Source organism: Botryllus schlosseri, chromosome 10, assembly GCF_051294905.1.
Source record: "Botryllus schlosseri isolate E-star chromosome 10, Bs_hap1, whole genome shotgun sequence".
Classification (NCBI taxonomy): Eukaryota; Metazoa; Chordata; class Ascidiacea; order Stolidobranchia; family Styelidae; genus Botryllus; species Botryllus schlosseri.
The window spans coordinates 22,630,770-22,647,082 of NC_137245.1; the positions used below are offsets into that span (position 1 = coordinate 22,630,770).

The following is a 16,313-nucleotide window of genomic DNA, read 5'->3' on the forward strand; positions in this document are numbered from 1 at the left end:
TAACAGGACCTTAACTGGAAACTGAGCAGTCAACACAATGACTTGGACTCATACTCGAGTCATGACACCATGACTGGGACTCGAACCTCTGCTCGATGACTTGGACTCGGACTTGACTCGGTGGTGAATTGAAAATGACTCGATTTGACTCGAGTCAAAACCATAAAAGATAGATTGACTTGTGACTCGGAGCCTTGTGACTTGGTTACAACCCTGGTGTACATTGTACAATTGTACATTTATACTGGAAGATTATTTCAATTAATACTACAAAAGGGATATCCTATACACAACTAGATCTGTAGATATTCCTGATACCGCTGATACTATGGTCCAAGTACATCAAAATTCTTGGTTTTTCATTCATATGCACGTCGCACATGAACAGCTGAACATTTCACGCGTACTATTGTATAGGCTCAGTATTATTGCATAATATAATTGTACAGGTTTTTAATTTAGGCAAAATACAATGTAATCGACAGTTATTATTTCAAGACTCAAGACACAGAACAATGATTTACAACTGTACAAATGACACAATGCACAAAAACAGTTGCGTTATTCACAGGCAATCAGCCTTTATGATATCCATGCGAAGGCATATGTAAGACTGCCAAGTCTGTGGATACAGCCGAACATATCGACAAGTCTTTGGTTCTGGAAACCAGCCGATGACTTTCGTATGCTGATCAACGTTTCCCCGAAATACCTTCAAAAGTGAACAAATATGATGTAAAGGGTAAACCTATGATCCAACAGTATATTCGCTTGGAATTCGCTTGTACGAGAATGCTGGTTAGTGGTTATCGCCTGGAAGGAGAAGTTAACGCGAAGAGAGAAATTAGGACATTTATTGATACAAGACTCACAGCATGTTGTCGGAGTATGCTCAATTGCTCATGCTCATTTGATATTCATGACCTTTCGAAAGCCGTGGCTTATTACGTAAGGCTAGATAGATAATATTGATCTTCACAGAACACGTTCCTTCTGCGTTTTGTACGGCATGCACTTCTTTCGTAGAATGGGAACTGATAAAGAGCTTGAGAGTGAGTTGTCATAGCGCATGCCTATGGCTAATCGAGTTTCAAAACGATGGATCGGGTGCCCTCTGCGCGAAATTACGGTGGTCGAAAACAATATTATAAGTTTTCCTACATGAGCTGGTCCGCTATGAAGAACGTTTTCTTTATCAGGGTATGTGTGTAGCAGACCTGGGCAAAGTGCGGCCCGCGGGCCAAATGCGGCCCGCGAAAGGTTGCTTGGAATTCAAAACATAAAACTCGCTTTTTGAATGACTAAAACCATACGTTGTATCAAATGAACAGGAAATCGTTTACTTTAAAGTCTGTTCATTAATATGCCACGATTGCGATGCCTATACGTATACCTGGTAGGGATGGCGTGAACCTCTGAAAGGTTCAGGTTCGTGTGAACGCGAACCTTTTTGAAAGGTTCTGAGTGAACGCGAACGTGAACCTCATGATGTCACGTGATGTCATATTGCTAATTCTAACCCTGCATTTCAGTGAAGTGAACGCCTATATTAATGTACATTGTACATTGTACATGATACCTAACGACGACTCGGGCCGTTTAATGCCCCAATGCTGAAGTATATATTGATGTTTTAAATGTCGCCAAGTGTATATCAACTCGGGCAATCAAATGACATAATAGTCTCTTAAAAATAATATCTTCCGTTGCTTCTCCAACCATTTCGACGAGGACTGGCAAGGGAATATAAGCTTATGCCTTAACGGTCTTGGCCAGACCGGACAATGTATTCGCCGTCATTGTATTGCTATACGTTGGTATTGAGCAGAGTTTAAAATGGGTTTCTATACTTGCCACCGATATCAACCCATTAACAAGTTATACTGCAACACGCCAATCGCACGGATTTGGTTTTTATGATGCAATAAACATATGAAATCAAGATTCCCCCCGTACGCCTGCTAGGTTTTTTACATCATACAGCGATATCAATTCCATTGGTTGGTTGAATAAGCGTATTAGCTGACTAACTACACGAAGTGTATTTCGCTCCAGATGCTGTGTGATTGCGGGTCAAGCACACTGCGAAGAGCCATTAATATTAACACACGGAAAGCTGGTTATTTCGAGCAAACGTTTATAACAAAAAAGTAAAATTTTGGAGATTGTCAAGGTGCATGCTCGTTTGGTTTTGATTATTTTATGCTGCCAGCGCCATGCACAGAGTCGCCCGCAGTGGAAATGCAATAAATTTCAACCAACGGTGTTATAATATAGTGAAATTGTAATACATGGAAAAGTTCACAGTGCAGAACCTACCAAGGTTCGTTTGTGAACGTGAACCTCGAAATTTCTGAGGTTCCCACACAGAACGTGAACCTCAAGTTTACACCATCCCTAATACCTGGCATGCGAAATCCATATTCAAAACAAAGGCAATGTGGCAAAGTATGACTAGCAATTGAAGTCACAAGAAATCACTTTGTCCATAGTTTACTTTAAACCTTCCTTGCTGACATTGTCACATTACGCATTACGGTATGTTTTTCAATTTGTGACATGATATGTTTCCAAATCCCTAATTCGTAAAACAAGTCAATCAGTGCTCTTAATTACTAAATGACTCGTCATATCTATCACCCATAAAGGTTTAATGGGCATGCCAAAAAAGAAAGCCGAAATCTGAAATTCAAAGAAGGTTTAGGTTTAGGATTTAGAGCACTAAATATTCGCATACTATGGAGCCAGGGGTCAACCTATCCTTTCAGTTTTTGGCGATCATGTCGCTGAGATAGAGGATTTTAATTAAAGTCGGTCTTATGACAAAAGCACGAAACTCTCGGTCAAGGGAAAGCGAAGTTCAGAAAAACTGCAAGCTTCGCTCAACATAAAGGCTATTTAACCTGCACACTGCTTGGAAGGCAGTGACCAAAAAATAAGTTTTGTGCTATTGCATGTACATTAGGGTTGTTCAAAAATAACCTTTTTTCCTGAATCTTGCGGGTTACTTGATTAAATCGTTAGGTTGCCTTAAAAAATGACGCACACCAAATTTGAATTCATTACAACCAATATTCGCGGATTTCGTAGAGTTTGAAAATTTTGAATTTGCCTAAAAATGCAAAAAAAAAAATTTTTTCCAATTTTCCTTCCAACCTTATGAAATTGTTGCGCTGTCTTAAAAAACGATGCAAAACAAATTTGACTCAATTCCAAGCTGCAGAAGCCGAGTTATTCAAGTTTTTTGATGATAATTCTGGGATGATCCACCAATCAAGGATAATCCCAGAATTATGAAAGAAAAACCGAAATAACTCCACTTCTACGGCTTCGAATTGAGTCAAATTTGTTTTGCATCGTTTTTGAAGACAGCGCAACAATTTCATAAGGTTGGAAGGAAAATTGGAAAAAAATTTTATTTTTGCATTTTTAGGCAAATTCAGAATTTTCAAACTCTACGAAATCCGCGAATATTGGTTGTAATGAATTCAAATTTGGTGTGCGTCGTTTTTTAAGGCAACCTAATGATTTAATCAAGTAACCCGCAAGATTCAGGAAAAAAGGTTATTTTTGAACAGCCCTAATGTACATTTCAGTGCAGTGGTTCTCTAACTGGGAGACGTGAAAGCATCAGATGGGTGGCGCGAAGCCGAAGTTTACTGAAAAAAATTTCGCTCTCCGCGCGATATACCCCCAGCTTATAGTTGTTGCTCTGGGTACTGTCCGACTTCGATATTTCACAATTCTCTCATCAACAGCCATAATCTTACATGCCATCAAACGTTGGAATTGCTAGCATTCTGGTTGTACTTTTTGATATTTTGTGATATCGTGTTAAGTGGGCGCGAAATTGTTCACTATCATAAAGGGTGGCGTGCCTAAAAAAGTTTGAAACCCCTGTTTTAGAGTCTTAATAGAAGAACCTGGATAGGGGTTTAAAGAGAGATAAAATGTATCACGTTTAGCATTGATTCGAACCATTACAGCTAATAGATATTTTTTAAAGTAACCGTCACTTTCTCATTACCTAATATCAACACATTCACTGAGCAGCATTTATCAACAATGTAATTTAGAAATAAAATTAAAATACACTGGAGAATATAGCTATATTTTTTCAGTTGGCCCGCCAACGTATTTATTTCTCTCATTTGGCCCGCGGAGGAAAATAATTGCCCACCCCTGGTGTGTAGGGTTTCTGTATACTAACGTGGCCAACGAGGGTCTCGAAACTAATTTCACGTCTACCTACCCTATATTTTTCGAGGTCAAATCAGAAATTGTCTTTTTATATTAAATCATATGAAGTAAATAAAGTTGCTTTTAAATGAATGTCCTACATTTATGAGCGAATTCGTCGTAATCGACACGCAGTCATGACGTGTCGAAAAAACGTCAGCAAACTCTGCGGCAAACATCTTTCTGAAATTCCTTACTAGAGGTAGTGTAGCGATTTTCAAATCTTCCGGTTTATCGTTTTATTTAAATTTGATTTGTCATATGATATTGAAAATTGTTTTTCCATCAGCTCTTGGCCAGTTGTCATTCTAACCCCTCCTGTCAAGTGCTTGTAATGGATTCATAACAGCATTTCGTATACGAACTTTGTCCGATTGTCCCTCGGCTATAAGCGACAAATGAGCCTCCACATCTCCGCAAGCCACTTTGTATGAAATGACCCAATGAGGATACGATGGCCGGCCTTGGATTACCACAGCTGCAATCAGGCGAGGTGCTCCCAGGTCAACTTGTATCCATTCGCTATTAGATACTAAAATAATAACTATAATAAGTTCGTCTGTCACGAAGATCATTTGATATTATTACGCACATACGCGCGAGCACCAGGCCCCGACGCTGGTTGATGGTATATCCGTGTAGTCGAGACGAGCCCATTTTGCCGCATGTCTATGATCGACATTACTAGATGAAGTCATAGAAGAGTCTGGTATCGATCCACTTTTCAATCCCATTAGGCAAAACTGCACTAGGATAATGTTTTTGCAATTAGCATTGGTAGGTCTATACATACCTAATCCCTCAGTAATATCATTCCATCACACTCCAATGACTATTGTAAGTTTGGAAGAACGTCAACTTTCACAGGCATTTAAGTGAGTACAGTATTGATTTTCTATTATACTTTACTACTACTTTTCTGCTACCTTCACTACTTAAGTTTCTAGAGTTGAATAACTGACTTTATATTTTCAATGATGTTCAATCAGTCTTAACCTACTAACGTAATACATGATTTGGTCACAAGGTCGAATGTTCCATTACTGACAATTATCGTGACTCAACATAATTGACACGGAAAAGTCTGGAATTCATCATTCTCATAAACTATGAGTCGCAGCTTCTCGAATTCTTTTCAGCTCTACCGTTTCCAGTGTTTCCCGGCTTTCCCAGAAAATCACATATACTTGAATCGATTTCACAGCATTACTTCTGCTGTGATGAATAGTAGCGGACGCTTATTTGACCTCTTAGGTCTATTACTCACGTGCAACTGATGGAATCACGCGAAGAGCCTGATGTACAGTACCTATAAAAATACATTTGATTTTAATAACTGTGATGGAAACTCTGAAATTTCCATTTGGGATGTGATCCCATCACGTTTACGGGTGAAAGTGTTTAATTAAAATAGCCCCTGTATCACGACAACTGAATATATATTCGATAATTGCACCACTTCTTAGTATACCCGTTTGTGTTAGTCGTGAATATGCACCCAGTAATTACGAAAGTATATTTGCGACGTCTGGACCAAGTTTACTTTTGGCAACTGGTCACTTGAGTACTCCTAAAATCTTCATTTTCTACTTCCACTTGAAGTAGTTTTGACATGTCTTGGAAATCGCTACTTCTACTTATCACTAAGTAGAATTAAACAGTAATTAAACAGTGCTTGATATCAGGGAAGACTACTTTAACCACCTCTGCATGTAAATATCGCAGAATCGCAGTCTCCTCCGGGACAGTTTTAAGGGTGACATGATTTTTTGCACCAAGTTGAAGTTTACGGACGATAACGTCAATTTAATTAAGAGAAAAATGTTTAGGATATCGATTCGAACTTAATTTACTTCTTCTCAGCCAAAGCAATGCCAATTTTTTGATAATAATAATATTCAGATTATATTTAAATCGGGTGTTTTACTAGGCCTATAGTCGCCGTAAAAACGGCCACACGGGTGAGAGGAAAATAGAATAACCCCCACGTGGAATTGAAGTTGCAGAAGTTTGGTTTATGATGCTATGGGGGCGGGGGTAAGAACTGTTTCACTACTACGCTAACTCCCGCTTACGATGTAATTTCCAACACTTCTGCGTGAGATACTTGGATCCACTTCCAGGTTTGCGAATTATACTCTTTATGGTGTAGGATTGCGGGAGGGTCGTACAAGCTCCGTCAAATCTATGTGCGGATCGTGAAGCAGTGAGCACTGGCCACTGGGTATTGGTTGTCGCAACCACGCACATGGGAGATACATGAAAAACGATCTCGATCTCTATACGGATAGGCTACCAGTAATTCTAGCTGCCAATTTACTTTGCAATTCGTCAAGTTGCCTTTTTATATCTGACGCATCCGATAAGTCGCCCTTGTCTCCTTTACTGCCTCTGCTGCCCTGCAAACCGACCGGACCTCGTTTTCCTGGTGTTCCTGTACATTCGGTACATCGTTCGCGATGATACTCCCTGTTTTCGGTCATTACTGTAGAGCAGAATTCCATAACGTTTTGTCGGTACGCGTCCACCAAAACGCACAGACAGATTATTAAACAAATATGGAATATCGACTTCATTACTTTGTCTCTCTTCAGGTATCAAGCTGCACGCATACCTTCTGATGAAGACATCTAATGCTGGAATCGGTTTAAATTGGCTATATATATATACATATTCTCGCGTGATTTTTTTCGAATGCATACCTGATTCGGGCACGTATTTGGAAACAAGCGTGAAGTATGATTTATGTGTTGCAGGTGCACGCTGCACGTGTTTGTTGGTTGTCATCGTTTAGGAGACGAGCACCACTACGAAGTCTACAGTAGTTTCAGAACATATTAACGAGTGAAATTGTCGAAACAACTGGATGAAATAGCCACGGTATCACCGTAACTGAATATATTTTCTAAAATTGCACCAATTTGTAGTTGCATCATTTCGTTTGGCCGTAAAGATACACCCTGCAATTTCGAAAGCATACGACGTTTCCGATTACCCAGATCTACTATCTGCTTTTCGGAATTACCTACTTGCGTACTCTTTAAAGTCTCCTTTTGTATTTCCACTTGAAATAGTTTTCATATGTCTTGAAAATCGCTACTTGTACCTGTAACTGAGTAGAAATCTAGTAGGCGTCGGTTCGAGTTCAAAGTGGGATAATAGATTGCTTTACAAACCACACATATTTACGCAGTGTCATGCGTTACGTATTTCCCATATTTCTGTATCACTTGTCTCAATCGGGCGAGTTCCAAATAAATATTTTTGGTACAATATGGGACAGTCACGGTAGCTCAGTATGGTTACTCTGGCAGTCTCGCAGACAAGAGATTGTGGTTTCCGCTTGCTGTCTCTGAGAACCAACAAGTCGATGCCGAGAAATTCTCTCTCAAAAATGTTATAATGTTTTAAAGTTAATTTTTTGCTAAAATTGACCGACTTATAATTCATTTTAGTTCCAGATATAATTCAATGAAACCGCAACATGGCAATACATGCTGCTGCACAGTAGTCGTGACATATCACACTGGCGATAATGCCCGCCATCCATTTATTAACCACTGACAGCTATGGGTTGCATTACAAAAACTAATTTAAAACAAAGATGTTTAAAACGTGTTTTATTATGTTTTATGTTTGTTTTTGTTTTGAAGTCATCACGTCAAGAATCTGTAATTTTGCCATCACAGTGGGTCGACCTTCACAATTGAAAATATAGGATAAATATGGTTCCTTTGACGAAAAAGGCTTCCGACCCCTGTCATAAACGGAAAAAAATATCTTCAATCAGGACTATATCGGTATGCAGCATTTTTACGGTCGGTGGTCATCATCATCAGACCATCTATTCCGTAGCAGTGATCTAATGGACCCCGGTCCTCGGGTACGGGCTATAACTGTTGAACCGACGACGATTTCGAGGGTTCTAACCATTCCATGTCGACTATATCAGGTGCAAATCGTCCGTTGTTTTTAATGCAACCGGGGCCTACGATAAGTTATCGTAAGCTCCGATGAAGCCTTGCTGACAGTGCTGATGATGTTAATTCATGTCATCTTCCTTCATGGTAGAATACTATTTATCGCTACCAGACCAGTTATACCTTGTTGTATATGTCTGCTGCATACTGCACAATGCACAGAATAGGGTTACCATATTTGGGCAGAGGACACTTTTTCAGAGTTTTCAGACTTACAAAACTGGAGTAAAATCCGTGACAAATGGTAAATTTTTCACCCCTTTGTAGTTGGTTAACTTGAAAAAGGTCATTTTTCCGACTCGACTCCAAAAATATACACTTTTGTTGGATTCTCCGTTGGTTGACTAAAATTCTTTATTTCAGTACTAATTCCTTATATCTCAGCCGAATTTTAAGCTATATTTAACCAACATTTTCACAAAAGAGGACATTTGGGGGTCCTCCGAGGGCACTTTTGAAAAAAAAAGAGGACAATTCCTCTTAAAAGAGGACGTATGGTATCCCTACCAATACATTTCACAGTTTCATATATGAAATCTGTCAGTAGGTAGTCGTAGACGGAGGCGTGAGAGTCAAAGTTCGTAGTTTAATAATTAAATTTAAATCTACTGCTAGCCCGGGAGTGTATAGTAAAAGAGAATTACATATATGGCAATGGTTCAAATCAGTGCAGTTGTCGAGAGCCGGTACTATAAGCATCGAGCACCTCATTCTTCATCCTGCGATCAGGTCAAGCCAATAAAGTATTCTGACTTGATGTGCAACGTGTAAATGACTCGATCCTTATTGTAACGTAATTGACAGGTATAGAATTCTAATGATTTGGAAAACACGAAATACACAAATCACGGACTAGCATTCATTATGCTCCAGAGATAGAGTCTGAGTTAAGCCTATTGGTGATTACCAAACTAATGTGTTTCTCTCCGATTGATCTCATTATTCGATTATGAATAATTAACCTCGGATGTCGTCATAGCTTTCCAAACCCAATATATATATTGCTTGGTGCTACACATATCGCTGATATAACATATTTATGACGATATGGAAATGTAATATATTTCATGTAGAACTTCTGATAAGCAGCACCAATAGAAAAATATATCCCAAATAAACTTCATATATTCATAATAAAACTCAAGCAGAGTTAGAGATTATACTACTTCTAGTTCAACTTGAAGTTCCGCGATCACGACGTCTAAGCGTTTTCGGCTATTGGTGAGCTCCTATAGCCCTCATAAATTAATCCAACTGTATTGAAGACGCTTCACCAGAATTGTAGGAGTGGTGACGTCACTGAGCAGGCCGATAAAAATGGACCGATATCGATATTACTACGGGATGCAGATCTCCATTGGATTCTAGTAATCATTCCTTGGGAATGGGTCGTTTTATCCTGGCGGGTCGAAAGCCTGGTCTACCGATGGGTTGCCTAATCTTGGAGTGACTACACCGATCCTACAGTCCGGCGTTAAACGAATTATCTTGCAGCAGTCTCTTCAGTCACGTACAAGCCTGATGCCTAAATTGTTTACAGCATTCAGACAAGATCCGACATGTAGGCTGTAAAAGCATGATGAAACCCAAGGGATACGCGCGTGGTATTTCCATGGCGTGACAAATCCACGCGTTGTCAATCAAGGGCGGAGATCAAAGGTATGAACTTGTCAACGCCGATTGAGTCAGCTACCAGTTTTCGCAGATCGGATAACAGTCCGATGTCGACAGGGAGACTTTGCGACATGAGTTTACCTTGAAAGATTTAACGGTGTTATTTCCGTAGTACAGGTACCACGGGTTAGATACACGAGTGCAGGTGAACAGGGTTTACAAAATGGGATTTCATGCGTGTTTCGGACGCTCGACAATTCGTGGAGCTCCAGTGCGCGATTGAGAAGATTATATTACGCTTTAATAATGATAAATTGGATGATCTGATAACCTGCTGCTATCAGAACATTTGCGTTCGTATATAGAGATCTAAGTTCGATTTGTAACCCGGGTCCATCCGAAGTCTCCCTGAAATCAGTATTGACAGTCGTGTCTATAACTCAAACCCTCAGCCTAAAATAAGCCCACAATTGAATAACTGGGACGTTTTTCTGAAATCACTCTCGAGGATAAAATAAAATAGTTGTTGCTGGGGAAGCTGTGGAGGTTTGTAAATATGACATGCATTTTGCATGCCCGATGTATGGTAATAATGTATCCGATTCGTGTAAATATGATGCCACCTTCGTTCAGATATGATCTACACATGTGGCGCTCATATAATCCACTTCATTCATTCACATATTACCGTGACACCATAAACAACACGCTCCTCGAATTTTCGAATGTTTCCTAGTTGCGTAGTCGTCCGATGCCTACTAACGTTGATAATTTTCAGTGTTTGACATCGCGTAACTATTTTGTGGTGCGAAATGTGTATTCCTACATCAAATGCAAAGAACGAATCGTGGACAGATTGGAACATGTTTGACAAGCCAATCCGGTTCGGCTGCTGTTTATCCTCAATTTCACGCGATTCCAGGCACGGCCAAACGATTTCCTGTTATTTTAACACAGCCGTGGCAGACGTTTCCTAAATAATCTTTTAATGGCTCCGACGGACAAGAATGGATAATGACTTTCACACCTACAGTACCGCAGGTCTTTAAAACCAATAAAACGTAGTCAAAATTGTCTGACTGAACAGAACACGTTTGCTTTTGATTCGTTCCTTGCCGATTGAATGCAAGATCCCGGGTTCGTTGTTCCGAGTATGATTTCGAAGTTCGCGTCATTGAATCGCGTTGTCTGTAGTCAGATTATAGTGAGCGATTAATGTGACACAAGATGCAAACTTTCAGTTATTGAAAACGAATTTCTAATCGCGGGTTCATCACCCGTCGCGGCCAATTGTGCGCCTCCTATGACGCCTGGCGACATGAATTGAACTGCGCCCCGCTGTTGGTGGTGTCGCAGGATTGTAAATTATAAGGATCGCGGCGTTTTGGCTATCGGCACTTGAGTATGTGGTGGCGCTCGTTGTCCGGTCATGGCCTATTATTTATAAACAGTCGTAATTCATAAACGCGGTTTTATTTCACGGCTCATTTATGGAGTTCTCAATTCGTTATACAAAGAGTGGAAATTTAATTATATGACTTGTTACAAAGATTGTAACACACTATACAGACTTTTAAATGAACGGATATATCTACGAAGTTGGCTTGAGTATTGAATTGAATAGCGCGAGCGACACATTGAAGGACAGGACCTACGACGAATACCGCGCTCTTTAATCCTCATGTGGTATTTTTCAGGCGGCACTCATTCAAAGCGAGCCGCTCGGCAAAGTCGGCATAAATCCGTAATTGAGTAATGCCTTACAACCATCGTCCGCGACAGGGCATGCGCGAATATGAAAATAACGTTGTTGCGGATTTGGTCTCCTATAACTTCGCAGCAATCAGTTCGTAGCTACCACGGGCAGGAAATAGACCATGGTAAGAAGACTGAGAAAAATATCAAGTGTGTTGCTTTCGTTAGCGTTGTTATCCACGATGACGTTACGCGTACTCTGTAGCTTGTTTAGTTGTCCGTGTTTGTTTTATGAAGTAATGTTGGACAATTGGGTACACATCAATTACATTCCGTCTGGACGCGTGTACTAAGTTTAAAGTTGAATTGAATACAGTGCCTTGTTACGTAAACACAACATGGGGGATGTGTTATTACTTTAGATTTTTAGGAAAATCGTTTGGATTTCGTTATTTCACGGGCTATTCTAGCTGTGTTAATTTGCAGCACACATAGGGTGTAGTGTAATTGTAATTCATCGGTGATTAGAAATATTGAAGGAGAATAATAGTGGAATAAATAAGGGGCTCTACTAGCGCACGTGTATAGACTCAGCTTCCTCGAATGAAGGGTTTACGGACCATCATAGCTAAAAAAATCGGTGGTAAGGTGCCATCATTTCAAGAAGATATCCAATCGGTATAAGGTTGAGCGGTTTCCGATAGCAGCTATAGCATATTCGGCCGCGTGACATGGCACCGCCCTGGAGTTACGTATGAGTTGTGGGTTATATTGCTTATATTGCAGAAGAACTTTTTACTTTGTCAAATACCTTTCAAATGTAGGTTATGCGTTAGCTTTTGTTGCCACAAGCGTTACATGCTTGAGTAATATTATCAAGCAATCGTAATATATCCTACCAGAAAGAGAGCCATTGTTTAAACTGAACTTTCGTAACATTTTTATACTATAGTGTCGGCCCTACTTTTAAAATCAGCCTGCATCCAGTCGTGCGTTGCCCAATTGCTTAATCCCACGTCTCACTTCTATTCTATTGACTTGGCTCACCGTGAAATGTTCTGAATGAATCTTTCGAAGGCAACCAGCAAATAGTTTCGCTAGAGTGAAAACTCTCCGTAAGTGTTGCGCGAGTTTAATGGACATGGACAATCACCCTAACAGTGTCGTTGAACCAAAACACAGCCGCGCGTGGATTTTCACTACTATTGCGTCCTTGGCATTACCGCTAACAAGACACCATTTATTCCACTTTCCTTATTCTCAGCCAACTCTTCTTAGCATACACTACGATGGCGTGCCTGAATATATCATTGGTCAAAATTACAGTCTGAAATGGAATATTTCGAGTGTTTCTATAAGAGTTTTGCTTTACCTCAACGCGGCCTATAGTTCATACACCAAGATGGCAGCATTCCGTGAACGACTAATAAAAGTAAATTCTAGCAAAACGTGACAACTTGAGGGGATTTGTCGTAATCGTTTTATGAAAATGTGATTTGTTAGTGGCATGGCCGAAAGACTTCTTTCAGACCGCTTCATTCGTATTTAGCAAATCCCGACTATCCGAGATTTGTAATCAAGGTTGCGTCCGAAGATTAGATCGGTCTGGTTCAATGAATGATCTCCATACTTTTGTCAAAAGCATTAAAAAAGCATTTCAATGCGTGGGTTTAAATGTTGTCACAACTAGACCGTGTTTCCACTAACACACGATGATTCACTACGGGCGTGATTCAAAGACCTTGATCCTGACACCGATGAAATGGATTGTCGGGACGGACTTTACACGGAAATTAACCTACCACTTCCGCTCGCGTCTTTCGCGCGCGTAAGAATGATTAAAATCGCGAACCCACGGCGAATTCGACGAGGAATGTTTGATCGTATTACGAGGCATTGTATTGCATCTTCGAGATCGGCCAGCGATAGCCGCTGATAGTTATGGGCAAATTACATAATTGAAGCGCCGTATGTAACATATCCTCTTCGTCGCAAGAGATAAGAATTTCGTCGAGGTACCGCGGCGAGTACCTTGTTCATGGGAGTTGTTCCCACGGCAATCTGTGAATGAATGGATTGAGTACAGCTTGTAAATGATATTTCTACGTGCGCGATATAGGCGATTGGTTCTCTCGAATTTCACGAATACACTTTTGCCCACACTGCGGAGCGGTTGTTTCGAACTGTAGGCTGACCGAACGCCTTAGTACATCTGCCGAGGAGAATTTATTCATGGTAATTCTTCGTGTATCGTTTGTAGTTCGTTTCGAAATTTTTTACAGCGCCTTCGCAGTGAAAATGAACTAAATTAAAACCATGAGTGACGCTCAATAACCCAATGCCGTGCTGTCCACGATATTTCTGTGCTTTGCAAACCCCGTGAAATTTACGATGGATTTTACTAACGAGCCCTGCAGATATTTTGCTAAGATCAAAAACAGGTAACAGAAATGTTATCTCTTTGGATGGAGCTATAATGGTACGGATAGTGCGTGCAAGCAAAAAGTATTATGAATGGAATCCTAAATTTGTTTGGGCTTCCACTGACTGGCAAAGAGATGTAGCTTATTCGCTACGTTTTCAGCATCCTTCAGTTGACTTCTTTGTCGGTCGAATCCTAGGGAGTCTATTTATAGAATTTGAAGATTTTATTTCTTTTTAGAGAAACTCAATGGCACGCCGTGGCTATCGATGTCAGTAGGCGGTATTCGCTTCTATGTCTCTAGCCAGCTAAACTGGAACGGTAATTTTTTCTAGTGTCTGGTGTGAAGAGTACGAAGAGGGGAGCATCATTTTTTCGTAGTAATTGATTGTTGCAATATAATAGATAAGAGAGTATATCCGATCTCTAAACTAACAACCTATAGCTTTGCGTTTTGCCCATTGATAAGATTGTATGCTCTAGAAAAGAATAATTTTGGAAGTTGCAATAGTACGTTAACAAAGTTTAGCTTTAATGTTTCCCGATAAGGTGAAGTCATTCTGTAACCGTTTAGATTATGTGTACTTCATGGTGGCCAGAAAAGCGTTTGCGCGACTTCACGACTGTATACAATTATATTATACTTGTAATCTTGGTCTTGCAATATTTCAGTTGCTGACTATGCTATAGTGAATAAGGATTACTCCCACGAAACACCATGCACAAAGCGAGTGGGATATTTTGCTTTTGCTTATTTATTATTTTCTGCACGGAATTTTGTAACGCAAAAGACCGCGTGGAAGTGCCGGAATTAACGCCTGTCGAAGCGCAAACTTTAAGTCGCGAGAGACGCGAACCAAGTGAGTATAGCGTGTTGCTTTATTCGCGTGTGAAGTGCATTAGGAATTTGCCAAGATGTTTATACATCAAACAGTTGCATTTGCACTACACATTTCGCCAAACTGATACTAACGGATACTGCTAAACCACATGACGTAACGCGATCTTGGGTACACTTCAACATCGTACAAGCTGTATTTTATTTCGAGTGTTTTATCGATAAAGTGACTGCAAATATGTGACTATATAGTCACGATGGGAAATTGAAAAATCGCGTATGCCGTGTGCGCAATATTCAACTGTAAATGAAAACATTTTATCTCTGTAAAGAGGAAACCAAGTATATCCTACATGCGTAAATCATATTTTCATATATACTGCGTCTAGCGATCGGTGAGTGATTTAATCAAGTACGTCGCATCGACTGATGTTTCCTATTCATAAAGATTCAACTGAAAGGAAGTCTTCAGACAGCGTAGCCGATATTTGATGTTGAACCGCACGCATAAATGCAGATTTCGGCATCGATACACAATGATGAAACTCTTCCATGGTTCAGGCTAATCTGTATGACAAAATCAACGTGGATTTATCGAACACACGTGATTGCTTGGTGTGACTTCTACGGTGGTCCTGCGCTAAGTGATATCCACCACATTTTAATTAAACGGTTTACGAGGTGAGATTTAACACAACACCATTTCTTCAAAATGTATGGTTACCATGCAACAAGATACGACGCTATGCTGTCGTATAAAGAGGATGTGCCCATCAATTTAGTTGCAATTAGCAATCTTTGTGGCAACATGGTGTGATCTTTCGTGATGTGTTGAACGTAAATATCGCAATGTCTAAATTTTAATCGTTCAAAGTTTTTGTTTGCAATGCGAAGGATATGGTATAGGGTAGTCCAAAGTATCGAACACAGCCGATATGTACTACTCCATTTAAGTTATTTTGACAATGCCCGATTGTCCATCCCTCAATTGCCGTATGAACACGCCACGGCCAGGCCCTTGTACTATAAGAAAGGCAGGTACCGTAAATGGTAGGCCTATATACGCAGATATCGACTACCGGACAATGATATTTTGATGGTTCGTCTCAGTGTATCGTAATTACATAATCCTTTATTTTGACAGCACTTTGTCAATTTTATGAATACCTTGAGCGGGTAGTTACGAATGTCGTTGGCATATTTTGCATTTCATTGAAACATGGTATTTAGAGTGAAGCTCACTAAGTCTTAGCCTGAAGAAGAACTGTAACAATGCAACTACTGTTTCTCTGTGCAAATATCTCCGCTCGATAAATTGAAGGAATTTGATCGTAACATTTTGCAAACTTGGTTCGGTCATTTCAATGCCCGTTCATCGTTACAAGAACGGGTGTCAACTGTATTTCGATAATAGCAAATCAGAACTTCAAATTCAACTTTGTTAGTAAGATTTTAAATGCTGCCATTTAACAGCCTTATGCCAATATCACGGCCGACGCCGAGATCACCAACTCGACTCATTACA

General features: G+C 40.0%; 2 protein-coding genes across 2 annotated transcripts in view; one reads left to right on the forward strand and one right to left on the reverse strand.

Annotated features, from left to right (window-relative positions):
* Positions 1-350: 350 nt before the first annotated feature.
* On the reverse strand, positions 351-6,880 carry LOC145448478 (lactadherin-like). Its single transcript, XM_080326860.1, has 5 exons — positions 6,560-6,880; positions 5,507-5,548; positions 4,832-4,987; positions 4,605-4,771; positions 351-712 (listed from the first exon to the last, which is right to left on the reverse strand). The coding sequence occupies exons 1-5, from the start codon at positions 6,813-6,815 to the stop codon at positions 566-568; spliced, it is 768 nt and encodes a 255-aa protein (XP_080182986.1). The 5' UTR covers positions 6,816-6,880; the 3' UTR covers positions 351-565.
* A 7,503-nt stretch (positions 6,881-14,383) lies between these two features.
* The window catches only part of LOC145448475 (sushi, von Willebrand factor type A, EGF and pentraxin domain-containing protein 1-like), a 57,567-nt gene continuing 55,637 nt past the window's right edge, over positions 14,384-16,313 (forward strand). The window contains exon 1 of the mRNA XM_080326856.1: positions 14,384-14,810. Within this exon, the coding sequence (XP_080182982.1) occupies positions 14,669-14,810 (142 nt within the window). The 5' untranslated portion in view covers positions 14,384-14,668. The remainder of the gene's footprint in view (positions 14,811-16,313) is intronic.